General features: G+C 47.1%; 2 protein-coding genes across 3 annotated transcripts in view; one reads left to right on the top strand and one right to left on the bottom strand.

Moving 5' to 3' along the window:
• coq8ab (coenzyme Q8A, genome duplicate b) overlaps positions 1-4,105 on the top strand; it is a 10,222-nt gene extending 6,117 nt beyond the window's left edge. For both annotated transcript variants that reach the window (XM_063908970.1, XM_063908972.1), the window contains exons 10-15: positions 1-13; positions 362-503; positions 1,543-1,650; positions 1,725-1,790; positions 1,881-1,967; positions 2,429-4,105. The exon at positions 1-13 is cut by the window's left edge and continues 81 nt beyond it. In XM_063908970.1, the coding sequence (XP_063765040.1) occupies positions 1-13; positions 362-503; positions 1,543-1,650; positions 1,725-1,790; positions 1,881-1,967; positions 2,429-2,719 (707 nt within the window). In that variant the 3' untranslated portion in view covers positions 2,720-4,105. The remainder of the gene's footprint in view (positions 14-361; positions 504-1,542; positions 1,651-1,724; positions 1,791-1,880; positions 1,968-2,428) is intronic.
• Positions 4,106-4,235: 130 nt separating this feature from the next.
• Positions 4,236-7,361, bottom strand: LOC134881546 (proton-coupled zinc antiporter SLC30A2-like). Its single transcript, XM_063908973.1, has 8 exons — positions 6,881-7,361; positions 6,347-6,531; positions 5,981-6,127; positions 5,755-5,908; positions 5,428-5,677; positions 4,843-4,948; positions 4,490-4,618; positions 4,236-4,397 (listed from the first exon to the last, which is right to left on the bottom strand). The coding sequence occupies exons 1-8, from the start codon at positions 6,937-6,939 to the stop codon at positions 4,300-4,302; spliced, it is 1,128 nt and encodes a 375-aa protein (XP_063765043.1). The 5' UTR covers positions 6,940-7,361; the 3' UTR covers positions 4,236-4,299.
• Between the last annotated feature and the right edge of the window lie 2,208 nt (positions 7,362-9,569).

Below are 9,569 nucleotides of genomic sequence, written 5' to 3'. Positions count from 1 at the left end.
CCAGAAAGTTCCAGTGAGTTCTTCACACTGATTTATATACACTCACCGAGCACTTCAGTACACCTGTCTATCATCTGGAACCAGTCTGCCCACTCTCCTCTGACCTCTGGCATCTACTGGACCAGTCTCTGTAAACCCCCAGTAGAAACCCCAGTAGATCAGTAGCTCCTGAAACAGTCAGACCAGGCCACCCAGCACCAACCACCAGGTTCAAAGTGTGTTAATCTCCCCCGTCCTGAGGCTCTGAACTCCACCAGGTCCTCTTACCCTGCCTGCATGCATTGAGTTGCTGCCCTGTGATTGGCTGATTAGATATGTGCGTTAACGACCAGATGACCAGCTGTTTCCTGTGTGTCCTCAGAGAGCTTCTGAAGGACGACCCGTACTTCTACGTTCCGGACGTGATCCCGGAGCTGAGCGGCTCTCACGTCCTCACCACGGCTCTGGTTCCCGGATTCCCTCTGGACCGAGCCACCGACCTGAGCCAGGAGCTCCGGGACGAGGTATCGACCCGGAAACCCTTTCTCTAACATCCTGTCTGTGTTTGACTTCCTGATGACCCCTGGTCCCTCTCTCCTGTCTCCTGATCCCTGTCTCCTCACTCCTGTTTCCTCTCTCCTGTCTCCTCTCTCCTGTCTCCTCTCTCCTCTCTCCTGTCTCCTGTCTCCTCTCTCCTCTTTCCTGTCTCTTGTCTTCTGTCTCCTCTCTCCTGTCTCCTGATACCTGTCTCCTCTCTCCTGATCCCTGTCTCCTCTCTCCTGTGTCCTGTCCCTGTCTCCTGTCTACTGATCCCTTTCTCCTCTCTTCTGTCTCCTCTCTTCTGCCTCCTGTCTCCTCTCCCCTCTCCCCTGTCTCCTCTCTCCTGTCTCCTCTCTCCTGTCTCCTCTCCCCTGTCTCCTGTCTCCTGGTCCCTGTCTCCTGTCTACTTATCCCTTTCTCCTCTCTTCTGTCTCCTCTCTTCTCTCCTCTCCCCTGTCTCCTCTCTCCTGTCTCCTATCTCCTATCTCCTGTCTCCTGTCTCCTTTCTCCTGTCTCCTATCTCCTCTCTCCTGTCTACTGATCCCTTTCTCCTCTCTTCTCTCCCCTGTCTCCTGTCTCCTGTCTCCTGTCTCCTTTCTCCTGTCTCCTATCTCCTCTCTCCTGTCTACTGATCCCTTTCTCCTCTCTTCTCTCCCCTGTCTCCTCTCTCCTATCTCCTCTCTCCTCTCCCCTGGGTCCTGTTTCCTCTCTCCTCTCCCCTGTCTCCTGTCTCCTGGTCCCTGGTCCCTGTCTCCTGTCTACTTATCCCTTTCTCCTCTCTTCTGTCTCCTCTCTTCTCTCCTCTCCCCTGTCTCCTCTCTCCTGTCTCCTATCTCCTATCTCCTGTCTCCTGTCTCCTTTCTCCTGTCTCCTATCTCTTCTCTCCTGTCTACTGATCTCTTTCTCCTGTCTCCTCTCCCCTGTCTCCTCTCTCCTATCTCCTCTCTCCTCTCCCCTGGGTCCTGTTTCCTCTCTCCTCTCCCCTGTCTCCTCTCTCTGGTCCCCTGTCCCCTGTCCCCTCAGATCTGTGAGCAGATCCTGACGCTGTGCCTCAGGGAGCTGTTTGAGTTCAGATACATGCAGACCGATCCCAACTGGTCCAACTTCTTCTTCGACCCACAAGCTCACAAGGTACGTCCGTCTCCGTCCTGCAGGTTTCTGTCTTTACTTAAAGAAGCAGCAGAACATTTAAAAATCTGTTTCAGGTTGCTCTGCTGGATTTTGGAGCTACGAGAGGATTTGATAAAAGCTTCACCGACACTTACATCGAGGTGAGGAGCTCAACCAGAAACTAAAATACACAAATGATCAGTAAACATATCAATGATTCAGGACTGATTTTATTTATGAATCCTCCCCAGATCATTAACGCAGCGGCTCAGGGCGACAGAGAAGGAGTCCTGCTGAAATCTAGAGACATGAAGTTCCTCACAGGATACGAGTCCAAGGTAAGACACCACGGAGTAGGGTTGTAGTCAAGACCACCTCAACCGAGACCAAGACCAAGACCGGAGTGTTCCAAGACAAGACAAGACTTTAGGAGGTTGAGACTGAGTCAAGACCAAGAACAAGGCAGGGCGAGACCGAGTCAAGACCAAGACCTTAGTGTACCAAGACCAAGACTTTAGGAGGTTGAGACCGAGTCAAGACCAAGGCAAGGCGAGACCAAGAACAAGGCAGGGTGAGACAGAGTCGAGACGGTGGAGACCAAGACCAAGACAAAGGCAAGGCGAGACTGGAGTTTGCCAACCCAAAACTTTAGGAGATCAAGATTGAGTCAAGACCAAGACCGAGGCAGGGCGAGACCGAGTCAAGACCAAGACCGAGTCAAGACCAAGACCAAGTCAAGACCAAGACCCAGACCCTGTGTTTATATCTCATGTCTTGTCTCTCTCCGTCTCCTCCCCAGGCGATGGAGGATGCCCACGTGGAGGCGGTGATGATCCTGGGCGAAGCGTTCTCCTCCACGGAGCCTTTTGACTTCAGCTCTCAGAGCACTACGGAGCGGATCCACAGCCTGATCCCCGTCATGCTGAGGGAGCGCCTCACCCCCCCGCCCGAGGAGACCTACTCGCTGCACCGCAAGATGGCCGGGTCCTTCCTCATCTGCTCCAAGCTGCGCTCGCGCATCTCCTGCAGCAGCATGTTCAAGGCGGCGTACGAGAAGTACTGGAGGGACCCTCGGGGAGTCTCTGGATAACCTCGATTATCTGCAGCCTGGGCCGGTATTCCTGACGTCTGCATGCATCGTATTCCCGTCCCGTTGTGTGGAGATTTGTACTGTTGTGCCAAACCTGAGTCTTGCCGGTGCAGTTTGTTGTTTCTGTTTCTTCTGAACTAAATAAATCTGAATGTCTGCATGCATCGTATTCCCACCATTTTCTTTAAAGAAGTCACACTTTTTGTCTCCCTTTTTTTTTCCTTTTCAAACTTTTTTCCTCCAAATTTCGACTTCTTTGAATTTCCGAAATGCTTTCTTCATAATACGATCCAGTCGGAGATGTTCCTTGCATCCCAGCAGCTCCAAGGGCAAATATAAAGCCAGGATACAAGGGGACAAACATTTGAAGTTGTATGGTGTACCAACCTCAGGGCTGTCAGAGGAGATAAACTGACTCTGATGCAATATATATGCATCCAAATATCAAACAACATGTCAATAATGTGATCTTTTCTGTCCCATTAGGAGTGATTTTATTGATTTAGAGTCAGTAAAACACACCAGAAACATGCAAACATATCAGAGCACTCTAAATGTTGTCCTTAGTTTCAATCTTTATGGTTTATTCGACTTGTTGTTATAAATGCAATGTAATACATGCATTGTTTCCCCTGCAGACGAACATGAACATTGCTTTTTAAAGTTGTGTACAAACTAACCATCAGTGTGTCCGTGTGTTATCTGGCTTAACTCAACCTAACATCTCGCTAAACGGTCCAGGTCAAATCAACCCAGGGTTTCAGTGTCCGGCTGAAGGAGGGTGGGGTTAGCAACAATGGGCCAATCAGAAGCCGGGAAAAGCAACCTGACCGCACAGCAGTAAGGCTTTAAACAGGCATGATTCAAACACCATCAATATATGGAGTTTGTGATGTTATTACATTGAATTAGAAACATCAAAACCCCCAGCAAACATTTAAGACACATATTTTCTCTGAGGAAAGGAGGATATTATATTTCACGAGGTGAAGTTTAACATATCTCAATGACAGCTGATTGGAAAAGTAATAATGTTCATGTTGCGTTTCTTTTCTTCCGTTCACTAAAGAAATGTACAGAAAAGATGTGTGATTGAAGTCAAAAACAAATCGGCATCAATGACTCGAGGCAATATGTATTTAAATGATTACGATTAAGTTATCACTGATTGAAAGGCAGAGGAATAGATTTAGTAAGAGCTTAAAGAGCCGGTGTTACTCTCTTTCAAACTCTCCGGCTGTGTTTGAGTGTTGGACTTTCCCATTTATTAATTGTCTTTTTGTTTCTGAATGTGTGTTAGAGCCTGTATGGGAAGCACTTTGAGTTGCCATTGTGTCTTAAGATGTGCCGTACAAATAAAGTAAAACCGACGTGAATAAAAGTGAATTCTCTGGGGCGGTCTCGTAATTTGTTCTGTGGCCAATTAATAAACGAACTGTGAATCAAAACTAAGGAAGATAAATATCAATTTCAATTTCCTTCATTGTTCCTTTTCACAAATAGACGACTTTTAAACTCGGATATCTCGACTTTAATGACCCCAACACACCTTTACACCCCTCCCCCAGCATTGAAACATATCAGGGCTCCACCTGCAGGGTGACGCTGCAGAAACCAAACTCGGAGCGAAGCAGCTGCGACGCCTCCGAGAGCACGAGGAGGGGATCTGCATCTGCCTCTGAGACACACACACACACACACACACACACAATACTGTGTAACCTCTGTAACATGCATGAAGCTGCCGTGCATCAGGTGTGTTGACTCTACCTGTGCTCAGGTGTGCAGACAGGAAGTGCTTGGTCAGGTTGAGGCTCCAGACGTGCAGAGCGTGGACGGACCGGACCCCCCTCAGAGCCAGCAGACGCTCCCTCACACTGATCACCTCCTCAGGACTTCCTGCAGGGAACACACACTCAGTTACATACACACACACACACACACACACACACACACACACACACACACACACACACACACACACACACACACACACACACACACACACACACACACACACACACACACACACACACACACACACACACACACACACACACACACACACACACACACACACACTCAACTCTAGCCATATAACATCAGTGTATTAAAGATCCTACCCTCCATCAGGATCCTGAACACATCCTTTGAGATGGGCAGGGTCGTCCCGAGAACCAGAACGGAGAACAGGAACGTGCAAATGGGATCTGCTACCTTATATTCAGGCTGCAAAACAAACAGAATTCTTATTAAATCAACCCCTCCAATCAACCCCTATTCAAGCACTGTGTTATTTATCTTCCAGAACATGTCCTCTTCCAGACCAGCGGAAGAAATGATCCAAAATCCACTTTTATTCGACTAACTTTGTGTTTGTGTCTGCAGATGGAATGCTGTTTAAGCCAAAATGATAGAAATAAATACATATAGAAATAAATATGGTTATGAAATAAATTCTGAAATAAATAAATGAGGCAGTAATCTCTTCCAGAAGAACGTACTGACACCACGGTTTGGTTGATTGGTTTCAGAGCTAATTAAATGTGTATCCATGGTAACGCTAGGGGCTGAATGTGCTCGTCTGTCTTTATGTAAACCTGAACTCCAGGTAACTCTACTACAGTGGGTTTGTGATGCTAGCATGCTAAAGGAAGATGAAGTAGCTTAGCATTAGCACGTTAGCAATGATGTGTGTGTCGGCTGACCCGGAAGTGTATGATGGTCGCAGCCAGCAGGACCCCCACGCTCTGCAGCAGATCCCCCACAACGTGCACGAACGCCGCCCGCACACTGGCATTGTGCTCGTGGTGCAGGTCAGGGTGGGGGTCAGGGTGCAGGTCAGGGTTGGGGTCAGGGTGGAGGTCAGGGCGGAGGTCAGCGGTCTGCAGCCTGGCGGGGGGGGAGCTGTGGCTGTGGCCGTGTGAGGCTCCAGACTGGTGCAGGATCAGGACCATCCTGCAGGAGAGCAGCAGGGTCATGTGGAGGAAACTCAGGGGGGGTGTTTAAAAAGAAATCATAGTGTTGTTACTCACAGCACGTTGACCCCCACTGCCCCCCCCGACGTTATGAGCATGATCTGACTGTCGATGTCAAAATCTCCGTCAGAGATCCTCTGAGCCGCAGAGACCACCAGCAGCACTGTTACCCCCCAGATGGAGACCACCGACAGCAGCATGCCCAGGACCTCTGTTCAGAGAAAGGTGATCAGGGTGATCAGATTAACCATGAACCCCCCCCCGCACAAACTGATGCTGAGACCTGCTCGGTGCCAACCGAAGGTCATGGTGGGGGTCTGGGGTCTGGAGGAGAGCCACAGGGAGAAGCAGCTGATCAGGATGCTGCAGACGTCAGTCAGCAGGTGAGCTGCGTCCGTCATGATGGCCAGGCTGTGGGCGAGGTATCCACCTGAGGGGGGGGGGGCAGCTCATGCTTTATACAACTCTCTGATTGAGAAAGGTGTCACTTCAGCTGTTACCGGGCAGAACTGAGCAGAAAGCTAGATTTAATTAACCTCCTTGACCTGAATCTGTTAATTGATCCAATCACATACGGTTGAAGTGAAGTTATGAATAAATTCAACTTTGAGAGCCTGATTTATTTAAGGCAGCCCCCTCCCCATCTCACCGACCACCTCCCCGGTCATGAAGAGGAGGCTGACGGCGGCGGCCATGATGAGCTTCCTCCTCGCCGAACGCCTGGCGACGCTTTCCTCCGGCAGAGAGTCCGAGTCCCTGCAGAACCGAGAAGGAAACCCCGGGTCGTCTGCACCGGAGTCTGAGTCCGAACATCTGTCCTCTGGAGAACTGGACCTGAGCAGAGGGGGATTCTGAGGCTTCCGAAAAAAATCTATTCAATTATTTTTTCGAAATTTTTCGAGAGAAAGAAATCTGAATTCTGATATTTTCATTTAAAAATATATATATTTAAAACAAAAGTGGAAAAATACCAGAATCCTGAGGATCTACTTCTGTTTATGAACATTTTAAAATCTGTCTTTAATCTCAGAACTGAGATTTTCAGAAAAACAAAAAATAAAGAAATGTTCTTGGAGTTCTGACTCTAATCTTTTGGATCCGACCAAAAGATTAGAGTTCTGACTCTAATCTTTTGGATCCTCTTCTGAAGGAAGCCTGACTTTATTAAGATAAGGGGACGTACCATCTGAGCGGATCCAGCTGAATCAGAGGCTGCTTCTCCAAGTCCTCCGGGAGATCCATTCTTCCTGTGACTGTAAATAAAGCTAAAGTAGAACCGGTTCTCCCTGGGAGTTTAAATAGAGTTAGACTGAAGCCGGTTCTCCGGTTCTCCCTGTGAGTTTAAATAGAGTTAGACTGAAGCCGGTTCTCCGGTTCTCCCTGTGAGTTTAAATAGAGTTAGACTGAAGCCGGTTCTCCGGTTCTCCCTGGGAGTTTAAATAGAGTTAGACTGAAGCCGGTTCTCCGGTTCTCCCTGTGAGTTTAAATAGAGTTAAACTGAGCCGGTTCTCCGGTTCTCCCTGTGAGTTTAAATAGAGTTAGACTGAAGCCGGTTCTCCGGTTATCCCTGGGAGTTTAAATAGAGTTAGACTGAAGCCGGTTCTCCGGTTCTCCCTGTGAGTTTAAATAGAGTTAGACTGAAGCCGGTTCTCCGGTTCTCCCTGTGAGTTTAAATAGAGTTAGACTGAAGCCGGTTCTCCGGTTCTCCCTGGGAGTTTAAATAGAGTTAGACTGAAGCCGGTTCTCCGGTTCGCCCTGTGAGTTTAAATAGAGTTAAACTGAGCTGGTTCTCCGGTTCTCCCTGTGAGTTTAAATAGAGTTAGACTGAAGCCGGTTCTCCGGTTCTCCCTGGGAGTTTAAATAGAGTTAGACTGAAGCCGGTTCTCCGGTTCTCCCTGTGAGTTTAAATAGAGTTAGACTGAAGCCGGTTCTCCGGTTCTCCCTGGGAGTTTAAATAGAGTTAGACTGAAGCCGGTTCTCCGGTTCTCCCTGTGAGTTTAAATAGAGTTAAACTGAGCTGGTTCTCCGGTTCTCCCTGGGAGTTTAAATAGAGTTAGACTGAAGCCGGTTCTCCGGTTCTCCCTGGGAGTTTAAATAGAGTTAGACTGAAGCCGGTTCTCCGGTTCTCCCTGTGAGTTTAAATAGAGTTAAACTGAGCTGGTTCTCCGGTTCTCCCTGGGAGTTTAAATAATTAGACTGAAGCCGGTTCTCCGGTTCTCCCTGTGAGTTTAAATAGAGTTAGACTGAAGCTGGTTCTCCGGTTCTCCCTGGGAGTTTAAATAGAGTTAGACTGAAGCCGGTTCTCCGGTTCTCCCTGTGAGTTTAAATGGAGTTAAACTGAGCTGGTTCTCCGGTTCTCCCTGTGAGTTTGAATAGAGTTAGACTGAAGCTGGTTCTCCGGTTCTCTCTGTGAGTTTAAATAGAGTTAAACTGAAGCTGGTTCTCCGGTTCTCCCTGGGAGTTTAAATAGAGTTAAACTGAGCTGGTTCTCCGGTTCTCCCTGGGAGTTTAAATAGTTAGACTGAAGCCGGTTCTCCGGTTCTCCCTGGGAGTTTAAATAGAGTTAAACTGAGCTGGTTCTCCGGTTCTCCCTGGGAGTTTAAATAATTAGACTGAAGCCGGTTCTCCGGTTCTCCCTGTGAGTTTCAATAGAGTTAAACTGAGCTGGTTCTCCGGTTCTCCCTGTGAGTTTCAATAGAGTTAAACTGACCCGGTTCTCCGGTTCTCCCTGTGAGTTTCAATAGAGTTAAACTGACCCGGTTCTCCGGTTCTCCCTGGGAGTTTAAATAGAGTTAGACTGAAGCCGGTTCTCCGGTTCTCCCTGTGAGTTTCAATAGAGTTAAACTGAGCTGGTTCTCCGGTTCTCTCTGCTTAAATGAAGATCTGGAGTCCGGCCACCTGCTGCAGCTCAGTTCTCTCCCAGAGAGAGGTGGAGGTGGAGGTGGAGGTGGAGGTGGAGCGCAGCAGCAGCCAATAGCAGGCGGCGAACTCAGAGCCGCAAAGTGTTCAAATAAAAACACAGATTTAAGATTCCAGACTTTCCCATCTTTATTATCAGACAAACATTAAAATGTAATGTTGAGATGATACAAAAATATATCATTTCCTTTAATGTTTGAATCAAAAGTTCAAAATTCGAGATAATTTAATTCCTCTTGAACTTTTGATTTGAATCGAAAAAGAAAACGTTTTATTTGATAAAACAAATGAATATGTTTTTTCTGAAGTTGAAAATAATATTTATATACATATATGTATGTATTTGATTTGAACATGTTATCAAAATAACTGAAATAAATGTAATCCGGCACATTTGTGAGGTTTCTGTCAAATATACAAACACATTTTAAAACATTTCGAAAATGGTTTAAATTTCTATCAAAGAATCTGAAAAAACTTTAAATGATGCTTTTTAAATTTGTACAAAACAGAAACCTGGCCGTCCTAACCCAGCAGATAAAACACACCAACAGGATGACGTCATGTAAGGCGGAATCTTAATATACACTTCATTTGTAATAAAACCTCCAATGAAAAATACACCTCTGAATTTACATAGCAACAGGATTCCTGTGATTCAGTTACATTCAGCCATAAATCAGAAAGTGAAGTTTGATAAGCAGGAAGTGCTTTTCAGGAAATATCAGACAATAAGTGGGAGCTTTATCAGTACCTTAAGAAGTACTCGAGGTCACCTCATGAGCAGGAACAGCAAACCGAACCAACATTCAGGGAAGCACGCTTTATTCAAAGCTGTGTGTGCATTAGAGTCTGTGTCTTACCCAAAGATGGAGCTGGATTCAAAGAAAGAAGTAGCTGAGCTTAGAAAGCGACTGAACAGAAGGAAGAAACGCTAACTTAGCTTAGCATGA

The sequence above is a fragment of the Eleginops maclovinus genome, chromosome 19 (assembly GCF_036324505.1).
Source record: "Eleginops maclovinus isolate JMC-PN-2008 ecotype Puerto Natales chromosome 19, JC_Emac_rtc_rv5, whole genome shotgun sequence".
Lineage (NCBI taxonomy): Eukaryota > Metazoa > Chordata > Actinopteri > Perciformes > Eleginopidae > Eleginops > Eleginops maclovinus.
Note: the sequence above shows the minus strand (reverse complement) of the source record. Positions and strands in the feature narration are given on the sequence as shown.

Excerpts from the sequence above, each read along its gene's own strand:
- LOC134881546 (XM_063908973.1), bottom strand. The coding sequence starts at position 6,939 with ATGGATCTCCCGGAGGACTTGGAGAAGCAGCCTCTGATTCAGCTGGAT. Across the intron at positions 5,909-5,980 it reads CTTCGGTTGGCACCGAGCAG|AGGTCCTGGGCATGCTGCTG; the intron begins GTCTCAGCATCA and ends TTCTCTGAACAG. Across the intron at positions 4,949-5,427 it reads CGACCATCATACACTTCCGG|CCTGAATATAAGGTAGCAGA; the intron begins GTCAGCCGACAC and ends TTTGTTTTGCAG.